General features: G+C 40.8%; 1 protein-coding gene across 1 annotated transcript in view; it reads right to left on the bottom strand.

The window, feature by feature from the left end:
- Positions 1 to 1,826: 1,826 nt before the first annotated feature.
- LOC121928116 (calcium-activated chloride channel regulator 1-like) overlaps positions 1,827 to 23,880 on the bottom strand; it is a 39,629-nt gene continuing 17,575 nt past the window's right edge. Inside the window, exons 6-14 of the mRNA XM_042462410.1 lie at positions 19,738 to 19,959; positions 17,052 to 17,276; positions 16,217 to 16,394; positions 14,135 to 14,241; positions 11,067 to 11,297; positions 10,583 to 10,850; positions 9,530 to 9,694; positions 5,812 to 6,051; positions 1,827 to 2,403 (exon numbers count right to left, since the gene is read on the bottom strand). Coding sequence (XP_042318344.1) covers positions 1,880 to 2,403; positions 5,812 to 6,051; positions 9,530 to 9,694; positions 10,583 to 10,850; positions 11,067 to 11,297; positions 14,135 to 14,241; positions 16,217 to 16,394; positions 17,052 to 17,276; positions 19,738 to 19,959 — 2,160 coding nt within the window. The 3' untranslated portion in view covers positions 1,827 to 1,879. The remainder of the gene's footprint in view (positions 2,404 to 5,811; positions 6,052 to 9,529; positions 9,695 to 10,582; positions 10,851 to 11,066; positions 11,298 to 14,134; positions 14,242 to 16,216; positions 16,395 to 17,051; positions 17,277 to 19,737; positions 19,960 to 23,880) is intronic.

Below are 23,880 nucleotides of genomic sequence, written 5' to 3'. Positions count from 1 at the left end.
TTGTAGCATCACAGTAACAACATCACATGTGTTGGTGTTGATACTTTTGTTAGTATGTTGTAATCCATCCGAAACATTTATTTCTTGACCCAAAGATGCCATTAGAAATGACACAGAAGTTGCACAAATACATAGATCTGCTACTGAAACTGGTACCTCTTGTCCTGAATTCTCTTTTTCCCTCTATATTATATGTAATAATCCTGTTGTGGATTGCATTGTCATTAAGATCTTTTATTTTTCCACTCCAGATCTATATCACTGGTTGCTGCACATGAAGGAGGGAAATGCATAACAATGTGGGATGTTTACTAAGCAATCACTTTTTTGATACATGAGGGGAAATGGTTTATCTAACCCAAAATTATTAAATTATTATTAGATGTAATAAAATGGCACCAGGATATAGGAGTGGCAGTGGTGGGCAGGTACCGATTTTATGGAGAAGAAATGGAGAGGGGGATCAACACAGAGATGACATTTTTCGTAATAACTCCACTTCATTTCTAAAGTGTAATTCTGTTCTCTGATTCAATAAACAAAACTGGAACAGCTGCAATTCCCAAAAATAAAAAAAACCTAGGGGCCAAACAAGTTGTGGAATTAGCTTGTTTATTTCTATGAAAACCTGTAAAAATTCAGCAAATTTAATTATACAAAGGGAAGCAATAATTCCTTTTTTAAAATTTTCTTCTTTATTTATAATGGTTTTAAAGGCCTAGAATCAAAATTTGATTTCAGAGATCCTCATTTCCAAGGACATATTCCCAGATAAGCCACTGAAAGTCTTGTTGAGATTTAACATTCAGGGCCAAACTAGATATAGCAGTGTTGGCCCTAGTTGTTTAATTCCGGGTGTCCTGCATTCATAGAGTCTGACTTTTGCAGCTTAAACTCTTGCCTTCAAGTCTTTTTCTCCAATCACACAGGGATGTAGCCGGGGGGGGGGGGGTTCTTGGGGTCCGCCCCCCCTTCCATTAGAAAAATGAATGATGCATGCTGCTGTGCTGCCGCACCCAAGCCCCATTATAATGGTGGCACTTAGTCTGGACCCCCCCCCCTTCCTAAAATCCTGGCTACGTCCCTGAATCACAGCTCACTAAGGAGTCACAACTAGAGCAGCACAAAGGAGGAAACTACATGGATCAACATAACACCAGGAGGGGAAGGGAATGTAAATCTCAACAGGTTTAGCACCCAGTCCCCCTGTCCACTTATCCAAATGAGGTCCTTACTTTTCACATTACACAGACCTGCAATGAAAAAAAAACTTTTTTCAACCCTGTAGTTTTTAATGTTATTTTGGGGTGCTGGATTAAAAAAAACCACACTAAAAATGTAATAACGCACACAGCTCTTTCAAAATATTTTATCAATTCAGTTGTTACTCATCTTTGATTAAATGCAGACACTGTTGTCCCAGTGTGATTTCTTTTAGTGCTTTTGAATGGATTTTTTTTCATATCAGCAAATTAAAGAATTTTGAAAGTCTATTGGCAGACTTTAACCCCTTTCTCACTCTTTGCAGGATAATTGTTTTTGAAGGATCATTTTATTCAGTCATATATTACAGCAGAGAAACATGAAAACATTTTGAAAAAAATCTATGTGATGGAGCATGTCTGAGGCCATTTTTGGATTTAGAATGCCACATTCTTATAAAACCAGCATACATTTTAAAATAAGTTTTTATGATCCTCAGTTCTGCAGGCCTGTGCTATATGCAAATAGAGGAGACCCTGGTTTAAGAGATGGCACTAATGATGCTACACTTATTTTGGACCACAGATGTGTGCAAAACCAACAAATGGGAAAATACACCTGGCTACTCATTGGGAAGCAATTTCATTGGGAAGCAATTTCATCCATGGTGTTCATATTACATTCCAGTCTGAGGGTGTCTGCTTTTTCGCTTATTTAAAACACATATTGTTATGCTAACAATGGCACAAATAACAATTACAGCAAGACATACTATGATTACAATTACAGTAGTCGTATTTAACACACTGTTCTTGTTTCCATCATCAGAAGCAGCTGGGTAAGTGGTTTTTCCATGAGAAGGAGTAGTGTGTGTGCCTGGTGAACTTTGGGGAGTATTATGTATGTCATCTGAAGTAGTTCCAGCAGGACCAGTGGGAACAGGCAGTGCAGCAAGCAGCAAAACCGCTCTTGCGATATTAGATGGTTCTCCAACATTGTTGCTGTCATCGATGGCACGCATGGCAAAGTAGATGGAGGTGCCGTTTTCTTTTGTCAAGTTCTCTGATTTATACAGAAAGGACTGTCTGACCCCAGCAACTTCTGGTATCAGGGCAGAAGTGTTCAGAGAAGTAGCAGTATTAAAGCTAACATCTCTTAATTCCAAGGGATTTTCACTCATTTTTATTTCATATCTTTCAGCTGCAAAATAAAAAGTAAACAACGTGTGTGTGTTAAAATATGTCTTCTCATACTTCAAAGCTAACAATGACAACTGGGCATTTTGCTGTCAAAGTTGAAGGATATTGTCCTCATTCAATTCTCCATGTAGAAGCTGGCCATACCAACATTTACTGGCAACAGGAGAGCACCTGAAAACAGTTGACTAGCTCAGGGCTTGCAAGGTAAGTTACGTGGTACGTTTAACAGCCCTGTCTTCAAGTATCTTTCCACCATTTATCAAACTTCCACCACCACCACCATTGCAATCCCTGCTCTAGATGGACGTCTCACTTGTCCTAGAGGAATGGCTGTCCTTGAATGATTAAGGCCCTGTACAGACCAGCCTGAAAGGCTGGACTGATGGAGGAGTTGGGCACCGCATCCAAATGACTCATGCCCTGACTCTGCCCCCAGGGCACAGTGACACTCCTCCTGCGCTGCGTCCATACGACATAGTGCCAAAGGAGCGCCATATAGCTACGTCACCGTGGCTATGGCACCCTTTCAAGAGTGCAAAAAGGCTCCTTTTTGCACCCTCAAAAGACTAGATTGGGGCCATGGCATGAGGTTGCCACGGTCCCAATCCGGCGTGAAAAGGGGCAGTCTGTAGAGCCCCACAGGTTTGTTTTTTGTTGTTGTTGTTGTTGTTGTTTGGTGGATTTCAAACTTATAGTCTTATCAGAACCCTGTGAATATCTTGTCCATCACATACAGCTCTAATGTGTGCCTGAGACATGATCACCATTGCTAATCATGTTCCCTCTCTAGGCGTGATGAGATTAGCTGTTTTCTCTACAAACTGAAAGCATGACCTAAGCAGCAAAACACATTGTACATACCTAGTTTTATTTGGCAAAGGAAACACCATACAGAGTGAAAACTCAAATTGTTAAATATCAGCAAAGAGGGCCTTATTTCCTGTGCCACTACTGTCCTCAGCCCTCACTGCTGACAAAAAGGATACTCTTGCTACTATCAACAGGAGAAAAATAAAGAGGAAATTTCAGTTAAATTATCTCCTTTTTGAGGTTGTAGCTACACTGTAGAAATAATGCAGTTTGATACCACTTTAACTGCCATCCTACAGAATCCTGGGATTTGCAGTTTTGCACTCTTTGGCAGAAAAGATTAATGACACTATAATCCATTGTTCTGTGTTCTAATCTCTGGAGCAACACAAAAAAAGTGTTCTCCTTTCTCAGTATTGCATCCTTTCAAATATTTAAATTCAGGTATTATGTCATCTCTTAACCTTTTCTTCTGCATGCTAAACATACCCATTTCCCTAAACTGACTCTCATAGGGCATGGTTTCCAGACATACCACCGTTTTTGTCACCCTGCTCTGGACACATTGTCAATATCCTTCTTGAATTGTGGTGCCCAGAACTGGACAGAGTATTCCAGGTGAGGTCTGACCAAATAAAAAAAAAGTGGTATTTTAATTCCCTCAGTCCAGACACTATATTCCTACTGATGCAGTCTAGAATTGCATTAGCTTTTTTAGCTGCCACATCACACTGCTGATTCATGTCACCTTGTGGTCTTACTAAGACTCCTAGATCTTTTTACATTTGGTGCCATCAAGCCAGGTGTCATGCATCCTATATCTGTGTATTTCATTTTTTTTTTCTGCCTAAGTGTAGCACGTTGCATTTCTCCCTGTTAAAATTCTTTTGGTTAGTTTGGGCCCAGTTCTCCTATCTGTTAAGGTTATTTTGAATTGTGATCCTGCCCTCTGGAGTATTAGTTACCCCTTCCATTTGGTTCCATCTGCAAATGTGATAAACATACCCTCTATTCTATCATCCAAGTCAATGATAAAGATGGCACCCTGCTAGTCAATTCTCTTCAAGATGAAAAGGAGCGATTGGTCAACCAATTACAAATCCACCTAACAGTAGCATACAGTGGCATTGCTAGGTGGGTGTGGAGGGTGTGGATCACACCGGGTGACACCCCAGAGGGGGATGTCACCTGATTGGGTGGTACACCTGAAGGATCCGGTAGGGCTACTGGTCAAGTGAGAAAGGGCTTTCCTGCTTGCCCAGCAGCCCTACTAGAACCTAAATGGGCCCTCTGTAGCACCATCCCCTTCAGTAGCAGAGCCCTGGTAGTGTAGTGGTTAATGCAGCCACTCACTCACAGCCACAAGGTTGTGAGTTCAGTTTCATACAGGGGCTCCAGGGTCACCTCAGCCTGGCACCCTTTTGAGGTTACTAATATGAGTTTGTTGGGGGGAATTAGCTTAGACATTGTAAACTGCTTAGAGACTGCTTAGTTCAGTACGAAGCAGTAAAGAACTATAGCTACAATTGCTACTGCTATAGCAGCAGCTGCTGGGGTAGAGGTGCCTTCGGAGCCCTGCATGGCACAACCCATACAGGACTCTGGAGGCCTTGAGGCGGGGTTGCAGTAGTCTGGCCTTCAAGGCAATTCCCCCCACCCCAGCACAGGGTGACACCAACCCGAGTGATGCCACTGGGAACATAGTCTATCCCACATTTTACTAGCTTATATGCAAGAATATAATGGGAGACATTATTGGAAGCCTTACTAAAATCAAGATACACTACATCCACAGCATTTCCTTCATCTACCAAGATCTAACTCTATCAAAAAGAGAAACAGACAAAGAGAGAAGATTTGGCTGGCATGATTTGTTTTTGAGAAACCCATTGTCTGTTAGTGATTATGGCATGATGAACATTAATCAACATTGTGTTGCACACAGATTAAAGACTGAAGACCTCCCAGAGTGGATGTTTTTATGTCCCTGGCTATTCTAAAAATATATGAACATTAAGTAAACATGTGTACAATGTTGTTTAAGTGCTCATAAAAAATAAGAATGGGCTACTTACTCCCTAGAACTAAATGTTCCCTGTTTATTCTGAATTTTATTACCAAAACATTATTTGATAGTGATTTTGGAATTAACCGAAAACCTGACTGAAAGATTCTTTCTGGCACATCCCTTTGTTGTGTGAATTTCTACTCCTTCTTCTTTTCTGCCCTTTTTTCAGTATCTCTGATCCTGATTTTACCTTAATCTAGAACAAGGATGGGTAAAATGCAGCCTACAGTGTATGTGAACCTTCAATTCCTTTTCTGTGCCTCAAAAGGCTGGGCCACATGTTGCCTGTTACTGGCCTAAAATATGTGCACCTCTTCCTGCAAATCCCAAGGGAGACAGGTAGTGGTGGACCCATGTGCCAGTTGAAACTCTCCATAGGAACAGGGTATTGCTGCTCCAAGATCTTGAAGGGATAGAATTGCTTGTATAAACAGAATCTGGTACTGAATTTTCACCTTATTATGCAGAAAATAATATCTGTTTTTCAGAAGAACTAAGAAGAGTCCCATACTTTAGCAGCACTGCACTTACCTTTTCCAGAATCATAATCATTCCCAGGAGCTGTCCAGGACAAAAGGAATTCATCATCCTCATTCAGTTCTACCTCAAGGTCAGTGATTTTACTTGGCGGGAATAAATCTGGGGGAGTCCCACTAGGAACGCCACTCATCACAAAAGAACCTCCTGATGTTGTTCTGCTGAAACTTCCTAGATTTGCTTGGATTTCATCTTCATTAGGTTCAGGCTTTGGCTCATTCAGCTTTATTATACCTAAGAGAAAAAGTTATATTGAAAAGAAAACTTATCAGACTATGTGGTTACAAACCTCCAAATTTTCTTATTACAGTACTCTGTTCCTCAGATGTGTCCAGTCTAGTTTTGCTAAAAAATTGTCATTTTTCTTTTTTGACTAAGAAAGAAACTTTCTTTTTTACATTAAATTTTATTTAAGACAAAAGAAAATGAGAAGGTGCGGTAACTAAAACTGTAATAAGGAAAGGTTTAAGGAAATTAACATAATATATCTGATTGTTGAAGGAGAGGATGAGAATACGTGATTGTTTTGTAATAGCATGCTATGTTTTGAATGTGTAGTTGATGTAGGAATTCTTCAATTCATAATGTAATGATTCTATGGAAAATTAATAAAGATGATAAAAAATAAATTAAATTTTATTAAGCACATAAAATATAATCAATCACATACAACATACATTTCACACAAAAACAATAAGTTCATTAAACAATACATTCCATATATAGTATATGCTGTTATTCTTCTAGCATATTATCCTGTCCTGATAATTAAGTATTGCCATTCTACCCAATTTCTCCTTTAAATATTTGGGTATGTGGATCATTCCCTCTCAGATTTTGCTAATGAATTGTATTTAATTATTTGTGTTATTCTACCGATTTCAGTTATATCGAATAGTTTAATAAAGAATGGTTATTGGACTCTGTTTTTCACTTTTTAAAGTTATTCTCGCTACAGATACTAATTTTTTTCATATTTATTCTCTAATTTACTTTAAAATATTCCTAAAAGATACATTTCTGGTTTCATTTGTAGCTTCTTAAGAAAGAAACATTCTTAACTAAGGAGCTGACAAGTGTGCTTACCTGCTATCTTATTGTCCCCAGAATCAGTTATGGTGATATTGGCACGGTACAGACCGCACAAATGTGCCATGCTGACGCTGATTTTAGGATTAGGGATTGCACACTGCACAGTCCCTAACTCTAGCTTGGTGTGGCAGCGTAACAATGCCGGTGTCCCATTGGCTGCACGGTCCCTAACCCTAAAAGAACCTGGTTCTTTTTTCACTGCAGGTCTGACATCACGAGTGCTCCAATGGCGCACTTGTGATGTAAACGATGCACGGTGCTGTGCGGATGCTGCATGGTGCTGTGCGGATGCTGCATGGTGCTTATGTAACAACAGCAGTACCTGTGTACATGGGACGCCAGCATTGTTATGCCGCCACATTGTGCTAGGGTTACAGACCGCGCAGTTGCCACGCGGTCTCTAACCCTAAAATCGGCGCCAGCACAGCGCATTTGTGCAGTCTGTACTGTGCCATTGTTTTTCATTTCTGAGCCTTCAGAACCTTTATATATATCTTATTTTGTCCTCCTCTAGGAACATGCTTCCTTTGTATCTTTATGAGTTTGAGGGTCAGGCAAATGATCTCTGAGGATCTGACCCAAACCAGTGGTTCTGTGATCATAACGGTATAAATACCATAAATAATAATAATAATAATAAGAAGAAGAAGAAGAAGAAGAAGAACTGCTGAAATGAGTCATACTGCTTCTTTCAGTGGGAAGGCTGACAGTGAAAGCTTTGCACACCTGTCACATTACCGCACTACAGTGGCTGCTATTCCACTATAACTGCTCTGGCTGCCTCCTATTGCATTCAGTTTAAGGAGGGTCATTTACAATTCTCAGCCAGAGATCTCTTAGGCCTCATTGAACTACAAGTCTCAGAATGCAACAGGAGGCAGCCAGAACAGTAATAATGGAACAGCAGCACTATAAGAGTGTAGTGGAGTGATGTGGTTGGTCTTTGCATGGTTGTGGTAAATGGCCAGAAACAATATTGTAAGGGAGCATCTGTATCTTTCCCCACATTCTCCCCTGCCCAGTGATGACATAAATCAGCAAGCAGTTTGTTGCATAAGATGCATCAATATAGCTGAAGCAGAGATGTCAGGCTATTATTTTTTTTTTATTTTTTTGTGAATTAGGGGAATATTTCTTCAATTTTCAGCATATTCTGTAAACAATAAGAAGATTATCACACCATGCTGGGATATGCGTGGGACTGAAAAGTCAAAACCAGATGTTATCACATGCAGCTGCAGCCAGGTGAGTGCATCCTGTATGCAACCTGGACCGCAGCCACGCTTATCCAGCAGCTTTTCAAAAACAGCAAGCTCCCAGGTGCAATAATCTCTTGAATTAGAAGGGACAAGGCTGATTACAGTACTGTATTGTACAGTCTGTCCTCCATATCCATGGACTTGCCATCCATGGATTTGAGCATCCATGAATGGCAAGCTCATTGGGGGGGGCAGTGGTGGTGGCAGCAGCAGTGGAGGGTGAAGAGAAGGAGGAGAAGGCAGGGAAGGCAAGGAAGATGGAGGGGGGGAAGGAAAATGGGGACGAGTGGTGGCAGCGGCAACAGAGAGAGGTAAGAGGAGGAGGAGGTGGGGAAGAGGAGAAGGAGGAAGAAAAAGGAGGAGGAAAAGGAGGAAAAGCCATGGCAGTGGCAATGGAAGATGAGAAAGAAGAGGAGGAGGAAGAAGAGGTAGCCCCTCCTGCCTGCCATGGTGGGAGTAGAGAGGCTCATAGTATCCATTGAGTACTGTGGGACGTGAGCATCCAGGGATTTTGGTATTCACAGGGAGATCTGAAACAGTTCCCTGCAGATACCGAGGGCCCACTGTAGCAGAAAAAATAATTATTGTTACTGTATGTGAGAGTGTATATGTAGGCATGTACATCTAAATGTGTACTCAGTGTCCTTATGAAATCAATAGGCTTATTGCACAGCACTCGGAGGAATGGGAAGAGAACAGAAGGGAACGGAATTGGGGGGGTGGGAATGTGTGTTAATGCACAGGAGAACACCATCGATGCCGCCAGGAGTCCCCAAATCATTCACTAGCCATACCACAGCAGCCAATTTTGAAGAACGGTTCAAAATCATCCTTCAAAATTGGCTGTTTTCCCCTGTTCCGTTCCCTTCTGTTCCTTTATGTTCCTGTTCCTTTGAATGCCATACGATAAGCCTACATGACCTACTCAAAGACAAGGGGGTATTTATTTATTTACTATGGCCTGTTACAGACTGCCAAAATAAAGCTGCTTTGGGTCTCTTTGGAGGTATGCTATTTAAACGATGCATGGGTCCTAAGAGTTCGATGGTCGCGCCAAAGCCACACTCCATTCCTAAGCACTGGAGTGCAGCTTTGGTGCAGCTTCCGCATTCTTAGGATGCATGCATCATTTAAACAGCATACCTCCAAAGAGACTCGAAGCAGCTTTATTTTGGCAGTCTGTAACAGGCCTTACTTATTTAATATCCTGCCCTTCTCCCAGTATGGGCCCTGGCACAGAAATGGCAAAAAGTAGCCTGTATTTCTATAAGAATAACTATTTTACACTTTCCCCCCAAGTATTCAGCTTCATTTTTACCACCATTCCTTTACAGCAATGTTATTTCATAATTAATCCTCACCATTTTCCACATAACCTGGTACATAGAGAGATTGGCTTTGCCTGCGGACTCGTCTGACAATCTTGTCATTCCCTTGGACACGCACTTTGATGCTGTATCTGCCATTTTCTTTGAAGGCTGTAAAATACCTTGAGTAGATTCCATCGTGCTTCAGAATATCGGCACCTTAGTACATAAAACATAGAGAACATCTTTAAAAATCGTACTGATGATCAGTAAAAAAACCCAACCCCAACAGCCTGTGTAATCCAACCTTGTTTTCATGAAAATAGATAAATGCAGCAGTGTTCCCATACCAGATGTGACCCAGTGCGGGGGGCAGGGCTAGAGGGAACGGGACTTCCAGTGCAGGACTTCTGAGGACTTCCGGGATGGCACACACTCCCTCTCCCTGTATCACCCCCCTGTGCATGCCACTCTTCCCCCCCCCCCAACACACACACCAGTCAGCAAAAGGAGGGAAAGGTGGGCAAGAGATGGAGGCATGGAGTGGCATGCACGGGGGTGGCACAGGGAGAGGGCATGAACACCACTCTGCCCCCCTGGAAAAGCACCAGACAGTGGACGCAAGACAGAGCGTGCATGGGGGGATAAAGTAGCACACACTGGGAGGATGGAGCAGCACAAGCGGGGGACAGAGCATGGGGTGGGGTTGACCAGGTGTTACCCCCTTCCTGGGGTATCACCCCCCTCCTGGGGTGTCACCTGTATGGCCTTCACCCCCAGCACGCCCACAGTGATGCTACTGGATAAATGTTTAGATATATATTTTATGTCTTTTATTGGAATGAGTTGATTCTTCATTCGTGCATTATCTAGCCCAGTGTGTGAGCTACAGCCAGCATCTCCAGTTCCAAGAGGTATGAACATAGGAAAATTCTGAACTGCTTTATATCTCAAATACTTCAAAATAAACCACAAATACAAAGGAAAATAATATTTTATACATTAACATTTTTAAGATGTACAATGGAAAATCCTAAACTGTATAATACTTCAAATTCTACACAACAAAGTGCATGGAGCTCCACAAACACTTCAAAATAATTTTACCTGAACCATCATCAAGGAGTTCGATCTCTGTAGATATTTTTTCTGACTCAACTGTGGCCGTGACGTTTGCACCAATAACTGGCAAAAATCCTTGGCTGACTTCTGCATAAATGACAATTGGATTGGGATAGTTGTTGGTATCTCTGTTCATATAAGACTTTACAGTTACTGGAGGCACAGTTGCAGACGCTGCTCGGGTAGTGACAGTTATTGTAAGGACTTGAGCTGTTGTGTGTGTATTTTGAATTGAATAAGTCCATTCTCCTGCCTGTAAATCAGAGTTAAAATATGAAATGCTGCATATATGACTTTGGCGAGAAAAGATTGTCCCATACTAGTATGGTCTGTCATGTTACTTTATCTGTACTTAGCTGCAATTTCAAAAGCTCCATCAGACAGCCATTTTCCCATTTCGGAGAAGAGATAGATACATTTTTAATGACTTAAGTTGAATATAAAAATCAAGACAAAAAACAGTTTCTACCTCAGCAGTTCCAGGAATCTTGAGTCGAGCTGTTCGGACATTGGTGCTCTCAATTACAAAATCAGTCTGAGAATATCTTTTTCCTTTGGGATCGATCATAAAAATGCCTGGTGGATATATGCTCAAACTCCATGTAACTACAAAGAAAGTATCATTTCCCACAGTTTTATCAATGGACACAGTTCCATCCAGCCATTTATGGGGACTGATGCTTTCTCCTTTACTTTCAAGCTGTTACAATAAAATAAAATAAAATTTAATAGCAGCAGTAAATACAGCAGAAAAGGAAATATCTATTAGACTGTGTATCTTATTTCAATTCTTATACTGTACTTAAGTTGATACATTGCCTGGAAGGTATCTGTGGTGTAGATATACTAATGGACAAAAACAAAACAAAAATAAAACCATCACCCCATAATGGTCTTAAATACACAAATGCTGTTTTGTGCTTTATAGATTGTCATTTTCCAGTGGTAGTCAAACTGAAATCAGACTATGCCCTGACTTCCATTGGTGATAAGTATAGGTTTAAACTGGGATTGCACAAGCAGGATGTCTTTTTCTCTTTTCTTCATGCAGTGTCTTGCACACACACGTGTGCACATGCACACACGCGCACACACAGAGCAGCTTTAAAGCACTAGAGCGACTGCTTTGGCCACTGGGAAGGCCACTTGGCTGGGAAGAACAAAAAGCGTCTGGAGCAGTGTCCAGCTACAGCTTTACAGTCAGAAAGAGAGCTGATTTCACCTACGAGATTGCTAGTAAGTACATTTGTACTCACTGGAAAGTACAGTGTCAGCTCCTTTCTCCCAGAGATGCAGCTGAATACTGACTGAATGGCTCCTTCCTCCCACTGGCCACTAAATAACTGCATGGCTTGGAAAGGGCTTTCCTGCAGAATCAGAGTAGTGAACTGTGCTTGCAGAGCATTACACTGTGCATGGCAATATGCACCATGTGCTACCTCCCTCAATAGCCTATTCCCAGACATAACTAATCTGTTAAACTGCTATGTCTAGTATATAGGAATAACTTAAAATCCAGCCCAGACAACACTGATAGGCACTATCTCAGAGTGGCACCACTCATATCTACAGAGCCAGTTGCAGAGAGAAGCATTAAGGGGATTCCTGTGCAGCCCCATGACCATTAAATTGTGGAGTAGCAGATGGTTTCATCTTCCTATTAAATGGCTACATGAAGCCATAGGTTTAGATCATAGGGGGTTTGGTATATATCTCTGGAAGAAACTGGTATGCCATTCGATGTTTAACAATAATTATCCTTATCATTGGAGTCAAATGAGGTGCTGGACCAGTTCTGGGATGCTGTAATAGGCTGGATGAGGGCCAATAAACTGAAGCTGAATTCTGACAATTTGGAGGCTCTGTGGACAGGTGATTCTTGAATTAGGTAAATCACCTGTCCTGAATGGAGTTTTGTTTTTTTCTGAGGGAGCAAGTGCATTGCCTGGAAGTAGTCTCAGATCCATCCCTATCACTGGAGGCCCACTTGGCATCTGTGGCTTGAAATACTTAGGGCCAGATTCAATTGGTTGCCAGCTGCAGACTTTTTGGAGATAACCCAGCCATATAAATTCATGCATTTGTAATCTTCTGATAAGACTAGTATGATGAAATCTATGTGAGACTACCTATCAAGAAGATACTAAGCTGCAGCTAGTGCAAAATGCAGCAGCCTGACTACTGACTAGAATATCATCAAGACAGCACACAATGCCAGTCTTAAAATAATTGTACAGACTGACAATATGTTTTTGGTCTCAACTCAAGATACTTGTGATGTCACTGGCTGCATCTGCAGTACAGAAATAATCGAGTTTGATACCACTTTAATTGACATGGCTCATTGCTATGCAATTCTGGAAACTAGTTTTATACGATATTTAGCCTTCTCTGTCAAAGAGCTCTAAAATTCCCTAGTATAAATATAAATTATATCTATCTATCGTTCGTATATTATATTATATATTTATTATATAAATCATTAATTAATCTTCTTTGTCTTCATGAAATATATTTATTTGGGTCCAGGTTATATGAAGGACTGTATCTCCTTTTTTGAGCCCATTAAAGCCCTAAGATCATCAGAAGAGGCACTTCTCTCTGATCCTCTCAGGCTCATTTGGTGGGAATGAAGAAAAGGCACTTCTTTTAAATCCTGTGCAAATCAGATGTTGAGGTTAGTATATAATTATTAATACATTTTAAAGATTTAATGTATAATGGTTTTAAATCATTTAAATGTTTTTTAATGTATAGTTACACTTATTAACTAAAAAGATTGCATGTACAGCGCTGTGTAAATTTACAGCGCTTCATAAATAAAGGTTAATAATAATAATAATAATAATAATAATAATAATATTAATACTTTTGTATTGTTTTTTTATTTGTACTGTTTTAAATTTGTTGGAGTCCCCATATTAAAAGAAAGATGGGGTGTTAGTAGTATTACTAGTAGTAGTATCCGTGTGTTTATAAGGGGTTTTTGTCTGTATGCTGCCTAGGAAATTTTAAATTGAAATTGAAATTGAAATTGAAACATGGAGGTATTCATGCTCACATATAAAACTCTGGAGTCAAAGATGCATATTTCTTAGTAGCATGTTTCGATGGCATGTCTGAATTGTTCAGAAGATATTTCATTAGCATGATTCCATATAATAGTAAAGTGTAAAACAAATGAACAAGAAAATAGAAATAGAGTAGTGACTGGAAGTAACAGCGCTGCCATTAGAATGTCAGTTGTGGAACTAATGAGGATGTATCAACAAAATTTGTGCAGTAGTTACAAAACACAACTACTTGCTTGCTTTGCTTGCTTGCTTCGTTGGTTGGTTGGTTGGTTGGTTGGTTGGTTGGTTGGTTGATATCTCACTTTCTCCCAAAATGGGATTATGAACATAGACTGCAGATTTTATTCTATTTTGTATTTTGTATATTTCTTGCCTACCAAGTTCAGGAATGCTACTACTTTCAACTTTTATCAACACTACCTCTCAAAAGCCCTGCTGGCTCCCAAATCTTTGAAATCCAAACCTGTATAGACTGTTGACTGATATTTCCGCTTCCAGATGAAATTCTACTGAAAGCATCTATGAGGCCATTGGAATCCAAAGTATCAGTGGCAGAAAATTTCAAACCTCCTGAAATATGATTAGAAGAGTAATTATGATAAGCTGAAATCTGAAATAAAATGTACATATATAGTAATGTATGAAAGTGAGATTGTGCAAGAATAGTTGCACATCCAGTGGCCCACTATTATACATAGATATGGGGCTGAACAGACAGGCCAGGATATGGGTTGCACCTGTGCTATGCTGGCCTGGATGCTCACCCAGGTTGGTCCCCAGGTCAGCAGGGGACAGGCATGTCCTTACATGCCCATTCCCATGGCACACTGGGACCTGCTACCAGCACACTCTTCTTACCTTGCCGCACCAACGTTCCTACTGTGAAGCCTCCTGTCACCATGTCTGACATGGAAACGGGATGCCTGGCTGCACCCACATGGAGAGCAATAGCATGGCAAGGTAAGGAGCACTAGTGTGTGTGTGTGTGTGTGTGTGTGTATGTGTGTGTGTGTGTGTGTTTGTTTAAACAGCTAGGGTTTGCTGCAAAGTTTCCAGGAAATCTGGTGTCAAATTGACCTAGGATAAAGGCCATTTACCTCCAGATTGTGATGGATCCACCAGATCTGTATCTGGTCTGCTAGGATCTAGCCCAATCCTGCCCCTGGGGTTTTGGCCTGTGCCATCTAAACAGGATGACATGAAGCCATGAGGAACATGGGCCTTTTGACCAGCGTGGACAACCTCATAGTTGTATTAGGCTCCATAACTTCTTTAAAAAACAGCATTGTTCTATTATACAAAAGAATGCAGCAAAAATAACCCCCCCTATTTTTAATGGCAAAGCCTGTACATTTACAACTAGCTCGACATCCAGATTAATGTAAGGAATTTTACAAATTGTGACATCTTATATAAGAATTATAAAGACATCTCTCCCTGTCCCCAACAAAAGCCACCCTCGTGTACATTTACATGGATGGCCCAGGACAAATGTCACACTACCCGGTGCTGTGATTGCACTTTAACTGCCATAACTATTTGTAGTTTGTTGAATCACTAGGGCGGGTTACAGACCGCCGAAAAGCGGTGGTCTGCCACCACCACCCGTTGCTGCATCCAGGAACCGCAGCAGCCAAACCGCCCGGTTCCCGGACGCAGCAAAAAAAGAAGTGCGAAAATCGCATTTCTTCCTGCTCCCCAGATGTGACGCCGCGAGGCGCTAGTCGCGCACTCTCAACGTCACTTCTACTGTGTGACGTGCAGACGCAGAGCGTCCACTATGTCAAAATGGCGCCCCCCCGTGTGGACGGGCGCCGCCATTTGTTACGGACTGGGTCCATAATAGGGTTGAGGGGCGTCCGGAAGAGACGCCCCTTCTCAACCCTACTACGCCCCTTCCTAACCCTAGTATGCCCCTTTGGTGCATTTGTAACGCACCTAGATCTCTCTAAATACTCCTCCCTAAATAGCAAATCCAAGCTCAATAGGATGGAACCACAGCAGTTAAAGTGGTAGCGTAGGACTATAATTATGTATTGTGAAAAAGCCCCTACTAGGCAACTGTAGCCTTGACAAATGATCAAGCATGTTTTGACATGGTCGCAAAAGAGTTGGCTAAACACCAGGATTGAGTGCGCTCATGGAAGAAGAAAATGGCAAATGCAGTTTCTGTCTTTTTCTTCTTCCATATGATCCATATGATATCCCATATCTTTCCAATGTGTTTCCTGAATATTTTGCAGGGTGCAATTATCCTTGTTCCACCAGCAGAACTCAGTTTTCAGTCTTTAGGTTTAAATCATAATGATCAGATTTTAAATCTGTCAGAGCTGATATACTTTCAAGTGCTATATGATGAGCAATATTCTGATTACTCACACGCTAGTCTTGTTTGGCAACATTTCTAGTTCTATTGCAGCATCTGGTCCCAAAGCTATGATATGGACTAATGATCCACTATTTGAACATCAGTAAAACAAAAATGCATAGTATTATCTTCTTTGTTGGTTAAGAGCACAAATTTACAGCCTTTTTGCTTTTTTACCTGTCATGTCTGCCAGCATTTCTAGTTCTTTTGCAGCACTTGGCCCCAAAGCAATGGTATGTATTATAGATCCACTACTTTGAACCTCCGAAAAGCAAGAGCTTACAGTCCCATCTTCTCCATCTGTCAAAAGCACAATTTCACAGCCTTCTGTACTAACATATTTTTGTAAAAACACCTAGATGGAAAAAAGTATTTAAAAGTATTTAGCAGAAATAATGCAGATGCAAGAACAAGCTACCTGGAGTTAAAATATAAGAGAAACATCTTCTAAGTTCTACAGAAACAGCCAGTTTATGGCATGAAATATGGATAAACTAATCTCCTTTTTGTAAGAGTCAGAAGCAGGGTTTTGTAAGATGTACACACTGTAGTTTGCTATTTACAGAAGCATACCATATGCTACTTTTTTATTTTGAGGGTGGAAAATCAAACTTGACACTGTGGGCTAGACAGACTTTAAATAAATCATCATAAGGGTGATTGCCCTTCTCTTCTCTCCCTAGATTCTGTTTATCCACTCAACAGCTGTAGCACATTTTTGCATTCTTCTGGAGGAGACATATTTGGTAAATGCCCAGCTTGGCAGAATTACCTGACCACAATACTAAGAGGTATGGAGCATTTATAATACCACCCCTATTTTAATCTGTTCCACCGACAAACATCCCTTAAAATCAGGAATTTCTTTCTAATAGTTAATTGGAATTTCCCTTCTTGTAATCTGAATCTGTAAGTTTAAATCCTACCATATTAAGTAGCAGAAAACAAGCTTACAAAACCCTGCTTCTGACTCTTACAAAAAGGAGATTAGTTGAACATTTTTCTCCTTTACCTGAAATCCTGTACGCACTCCAGAGCATATGCTAGTTCCTCCACTTGCTGTAGTAGGAAGATAGGTTTTAAGTGTTTCACGCACATTGTCAGAGATAATTTGTTGTAAATAAGTCTTGATTGTTGCTGCACTATTGAATGTGACAATTCCAACCCAAGAATCCTCTTCAATTATCTGTAGAAGAAAAAGTTCTGCAGCTTGTTTCAGCCGAGTAATTCGGTTGCTCTGCATTTGGGGAGAAGATGTAGAGTCTTGAATACATATACTATATAAGAGAGAATCCATTACTGAAAAGATTCTGTTCTTAATGACATGTAGGTCTATTTAGGAAAAACTGAAATTAATAAACTTTTGTTAATGAAACATAGGCAGATCAAATGATTTCAATATCTCCATCCATCAATAAGCACCCAGAAGCCCCAGTCAGGATTGTCAGGGATATGGGATTTTACCACCCAGCAAGAGCTGGGGGCCTGGCAGTGGGAACAGTTGTTTTAAAAGCAGGGTCATGCACTCCACCAGGGATCTAAATGTTCACTTATTTCATCCCTGCATGTTAAAACAATTTATCCAGGAATTCTTTTCCTTCTGAGCACTGTTTGTACTTTGGAGCTTTGCAGAGCAAAATCCACTTGTACAAAAATATATTGAATTATTCCTACATAGGAAATGTGGGTTTGGTCAGAAAACATGAAAGTCTTCTAGAAGGACAAACTTACAAGTAACTAAGGCTCGTGGTGGTGCTGGGGGGGGGGGGGGGACTGAGAGTAGAGATTCTGTAAAATGTCCAGAAATTTTGAAGCCATGGGGAGGGGAAACAGGTTTTTTTCCAGGTTTTGAAGGAAAAAATTGAAGAAAATACAACATTGGCCCTTTTTACAGATTGAAAGTCACTCTATTATTTTAGGAACATAAATTATGACTATGTACAATATGATATGGCACTAAATTATCACAACTGGTATATTAAAATATTATGTATCCAAACAGTTATTACAAATGGAATTTACTTTTTTAAAACAAATGGAGTAATAATCTCCTGAACTTTTAGTTTATGTGGAGCAGGCAAAAAAATAAATAAAGAAAGAAAGAAAGAAAGAAAGAAAGAGAAAGAAAGAAAGAAAGAAATCATCAACATTAGTAACAAAGAAAATTATTCACATTTCCTCTCCACAGTATCAAATAGACATAAAGCATCAATTCCCATTAAAAAAACTGGGGGGGGGGGGGGGAGGGGGTAGGAAGGAGGGACTAAGGAATGAAATTCAACCAGATTCATTTTCCAAGCTCTGGACTGCATCCACACTGCAGAAATGTTCCAGTTTGACACCACTTTAACTGTCATGGCTCAGTGCTATGGAATTCTGGGAAATGTAGTTTGTTGTGGCATCAGAACTCTCTGACAGAGAAGGCTAAATATTTCATTAAAAAAGCTACAGTTCCCAGAGTTCCACAGCACTGAGCCATGGCATTTAGACTGGTGTCAAACTGCATTATTTCTGCAGTGCAGATGCAACACTGGTTATCAGTATCAGTCTCTGCTTCTGCTTTGGTATGTTTGTCATCATCACAGTTATCATGGACTTCCAAAAACCAAAGGTTTACTCAAACTGAAACAAGCTTATCTACCCTTTCACATGTCAGCTTATTTCTTGATTTAGTGTGTGTTTCCAAGCATAGGAGTTTATCACACTGAGGCTAATTGCAGCATTAAAGAAAGATTAAAGTGCATTTAAAGCATCCCACAAATAAAGTGAAAATGGCAAGTAATTGTGCAAATGTTTATCATGTGCAATTGTGCAAATAAAGTGGTATCTGAAATGCATTGTCACTGAAATCCCAAAAGTAAAAAGATGTGCGTTAATGCTTCTTTGTGGCCACTTTAATGGTGGGTTTTGTGCGATGTTGTGTGAAATCGTTCCTCGTAATTACATGATTTTTCCAGGATATTCGTGGGATAAACTCCCGATCTCCTTCATGTGATAAACTCCACAGACCAGGTTCTTTTGGTGCCCCCTAAAGGAAGAAATGCATCTTGCTCTTCCATTGGAGTGTTCACTTTGTAACCTAGGACTTGCTTGTCCTCATTCAATGCACAGAAATTAGAATAATTTGATAGTGTACATAGTTTTTAGAAATGATTTAGAAAATATGTGAGCACCTTGTCTTAAATTTTCTTCCTTATTTCAATTTTTCAGAAAAAAAACCAAGAAAGGTGTCAGGAAAAAACCTGGGGAAAGTGTTATTGTTGTTTTAACTTTTCTGGGGTTTTTGGGGGCCTTCACATCTTTAGGTGAGAGACTCCCTGAAAACAGATCCTGCTGACCTTATCAAAGGAGCCCTTTTCCCCCCAGTTTTCCCTGCAGATCTTCTGACAACAGACAAAGAGACAATTTCTTTTTCACTGACAAAACAGGATTATGACCATTCTGTCTATTCTCATGAAGCTGGATTATCTCGCTCAATCAGTAATCTGTCACTGAAGCATATATCTGTCACTCTCATTTAAGAAGCATCTAAATCAACATATCTAATCAGATATAGTAAAACAACCATAACATTTCTAATGTAATGAAGAGTTAGAGTTTAAGTTTGAAAGAGAGAGAGAGAGAGAATAGAGATATAGTTCCTTTGTGTTGGTGTTTGCATTACTATTAAATTCCAGATAGGAAAGAAATGAACTTACTGAAGCCATACTACCAGAAACATCCAGTACTAAACATACAACTCTGTCCTGGGTTTGCAGCAATGAGATACTGGGTTCAGGTGGAGGCGCATTTATTGGGGATGAACTGGCAAAGTCAGGGGAATCTTTAATGACTTCCCAGGTGCTTCTGAAGTTGCATAGTTTGTTCTGCATATTTGTTGCCTTGATGTTATGGTTGCTTTCATTACAGAACTGAATGACCTAAATAAAAAGAAAAGAAAAGTCAGGATTACAGCCTTACTAGCAATTTCTATCTGAATACGTACAGTCATTTCTTTCATATAAAATGCTGGCACAAACGTGTGGGTGGGGAAGAAATGGTAGCTACAGGGGCTAAGTGGATTTTAAATTCTGAATAGATTTTCTTCATAATCTCACGAGAATATAATAATGTGTGACCAAAGAGTCTATCCAAGACTGCTGCCACACTGCAGAATTAATGCAGTTTGGCACTACTTTCGCTATTATCACTGCAGCCAATGGAATCCTGGGATTTCTAGTTTTTGTGGCATCAGAGCTCTCTAACAGAGGAGGCTAAGTATTTCACAAAACTGCAAATCCCAGAATTCCATAACATTGAACCCTAGCAATTAAAGGGTGTCAAAGTGCATTAATTCTGCAGTGTGTCCAACAGCCCAAGTTTACTTGCTGCTCTGAAAGATCACAGAGAAATGTTTCTCATGTTATGTTAGTATCTGTGGAGATAAGGCAGATTTGAGCAGGCAGAGGGAAGCCCTGGCAGCATCCAGTCAGGATAGGTCAAGTGCCAGCCAATGAGAGTGGAGCCAGGAGGGATATAAAGGGGAACAGAGCAGTGTTTGGCATTAGTTAGAGGCGATGTTTTAGTGCACCCTGAGGGGATGAAGAGCCTTGGTGGCTGGGTTATACTGCGGAGAAGGGCAGTTAAAACAGTTTTAGGTACCCAAGATAGACAGTTGGTTAGGGACCAGTGAGGGTCAAGACATGAATTACCTTGAGGGGGTGAAGAGCCTGAGAGGCTAGATTATACTGCACAGAAAGGCAATTAAAGGTTTAAAAAGCACTCAAGAGAGGACTAAGGGCTCATTACCACTTACATTTAAACCGGTTTGCAATTTACCTTTGCTCTGTGTTGGTAAATCAATTCCAAAAGGTTCCCACTATGAAAGCGGATCTTTTCATTATCCCTTTGCTTCTTTTGGGGCACAATTGTCATCCCCACTAGTTTGCACCGTTCAAAAGGCATTGCAAAATGCAAAATCATCTGTGCATCATCAGTGATGTAAGCAGCAGCCCATTTGGGAACTACAGTCCACCCTCTGTATATGCAGACTTGGCACCCGCGGACTTAAGCATATGCTGATGGCAAGCCAGTGCAGGGGAGGTGTGGCATTGGCAGAGGAGGAGGGAGTGGCAGGGATGAGGAGGAAGAAGGAGAAGGAGAACAAGGAAGAAGGAGAACAAGGAAAAGCAGAGAAGAAAAGGAGGAAGGAAGGAAAAGGAGGAGGAAGAGCAGAGAAGAGGAGAAGCAGGAGGAAGGAAAAGAAGGACAAGTGACGGCAGCACAATGGAGGGGGAGAAGAGGAGCAGGAGGAAGGCAGAGGAGGCGGCTGGGCTGGGAGTGACCCCCGGGAGCTGAGGGGCAGCAGGCTTGGGGGGGGGGGCTTTGGGAGGCCAGGAAGCACAGGGACCAGGAAGGTGGGCAGCTCTTGCAGGATCCAGGCACCTCCCCCCACTGTGCCTGTTCTTCCCAAAGACTCTTTTCTCCTTGTGCAGATGGGGCTGTGGCTGTTCCAGCTGAGGTGCCTGCGCCATGCCACCATTGAGTTCTATAGGACTTGAGCATGCATGGATTTTGGTATACATGGGGGAGGGGGGGCTGGAACATATCCCAGTGTATACTGTGTGTGTGTGTGTGTGTGTGTGTGTGTGTATATATATAAATTGATAGAAGATTCAATTAATTGGTTTTGCAGCTACTTGCCTCACTGATTGCAAGTAGTTGCAAAATCAATGAATCGAATCTCCTATCAATTTTTTAAAATCATGTGTCCATAGGTCACACCACAAGCACAAATACAACACTGACAGGGGGGGGGGGGGGGATGGTGGATCTACCAAAAACTGAGGAGGGATGGTAAACATCCCTCTGCCATTAGTTCCTTCCCTCCATATTGATAGGTTTTCAGATCCATCATTCTCACTTGTTGAACACGTTCAAGAATCGATTCTTTTCAAAAGAACCACCAAAGAACTAGTGTCAGGAAAGAGTGGGTTTTTTTGTATTTGCTACACCATGACTGAAACCAATAATAGTACGATCAGAACTGGTTTCAAATGGGAACAACAGTCATATAACCCGATTAGCAATTCACTTTAAATCATCGTGGGAACATGGCCTAAGAGTGTCCTAGGGGAAAGTGAAGTGTTAGTCTCTGAGAATAGTAGACAGTGAAAAGTGAAGCACAAACAGTTAATAAAAGTGTAAGGAACAAGAGCAGGGGTAGGATGCGACCCAGTGAGGCCTTGGGACCGGCCCCAGCCCGGTCCTGACGCTGATTGCCGCCGGGGCCTTTGGCCTCTCGCGCGCAGGGGCAATTGTCTATAGAAGCCTCAGAAACATGCTTTTATATTAACATTTTTTAAAAAACCAGCAAATTTTTTCACGTGTCCTCCACTTTTTTAAAAAAAAAGTGTCCACCATTTGAAAACTTTGTCCTACATTTGTCCCAGTTTATTTATTTATTTAAAAATTATTTATTTATTTATTTATTGGCTTCGGCCCCCCAGTTGTCTGAGGGACAGCAACCTGGCCCCCAGCTCAAAAAGGTTGCCTACCCCTGAACAAGAGTATAATTAAAATTTTGAATGGTTTTGGGTTACTGTTACAAACAAGTATAAGGACAAGAAATCATAAAGGTAAAACAGTTAAGCTTACCTCACACTCCTAGGGACGCTCCTGGTGCGGAAATAAAGAGAGTGGGATGAGAACAGAATGGGGGCTCTCACACATTTTACTGCACTCCAGAACACCGCTGCCACCACCAGAAGTTCCCATTATGTTCCATATGCGTCCCAGAGGAGGCAATGTTCCAGAACCCTTCTGAACAATTCCTGAAAATTGCATCCTATGGGACGGATCAGGAATGAAATGGGAACTTCTGGCAGTGGCAGCATTCCAGCATGTGATAAAATGCATGATAGCCCCCATTCTGTTCACATCCCGCTCCCTTTTCTTCTGCACTGGGAGTGTCCCTGGGGGCTGTGCGGTAAGCTTAAGTGTAACAAATAAAGTATGTCAATAACGTATCAAATGTGAGCAATGTCCCACATAAGTGATACTGTATTTAAGTTAATCTGCAAATAAACTTACAATGTTGTTTCAATAAATTACTTTCTGTAGTGTTTTCAAAGATACAATTACACACTACCAACATTGAGCAAAATATTTTGGTATTAAGTCCGATTGAGCAGTTTGAGGAAAAAGTAGGACTTCACCATGGATTGGTGGCAGCTGTGGCACAAGGTGACAAAGGAGTAAAAGGGTATTAAAAAGGGAAATAAAGAAGTTTGGAGCAGTGCCACAGTGTCATGGTCACTGCAGCTATATGTTAGCCTCATATAGTATCCTTTTAAGATTTCAGTTTGTTTTTTTAAAACCATAGTGCCTACTCGGGTGAATTATCCCTTCCCCACTCATGCCTATGAGTGTGGGAAAACAACAGGATATACAAACAGAAAAAGCACAACATCTCCAGTATATGGAAAGTCCATTACAATTCTGCTTATTTACTATGGAAGAGCACATTTTAGATAGCAATAGAAATTTTAGATAGCAAATTTTAGCCCATCACTATGCATGGGTGCAAAAGCTGGACAGTGAAGAAAGTGGATAGAAAAAAAATCAGCTCATTTGAGATGTGGCTCTGGAGAAGACTGCAGATACTACAGAGAAAAAGATAAACAAATGGGTACAAGAACAAATCGGATCTGAATTTTCCCTAGAATCCAAGATGACTAAATTGAAGCTGTTCTATTTTGGCCACAACATGAGAAGACATGATTCACTAGAAAAGACTTTAATGCTTAGTAGAAAGAGAGCTAGATCACATACCAGATAGACAGACTCAATCAAATAGGACA

The sequence above is a fragment of the Sceloporus undulatus genome, chromosome 4, assembly GCF_019175285.1.
Source record: "Sceloporus undulatus isolate JIND9_A2432 ecotype Alabama chromosome 4, SceUnd_v1.1, whole genome shotgun sequence".
In the NCBI taxonomy this organism is placed as follows: domain Eukaryota; kingdom Metazoa; phylum Chordata; class Lepidosauria; order Squamata; family Phrynosomatidae; genus Sceloporus; species Sceloporus undulatus.
This window is presented reverse-complemented; position numbering and strand designations above follow the sequence as displayed.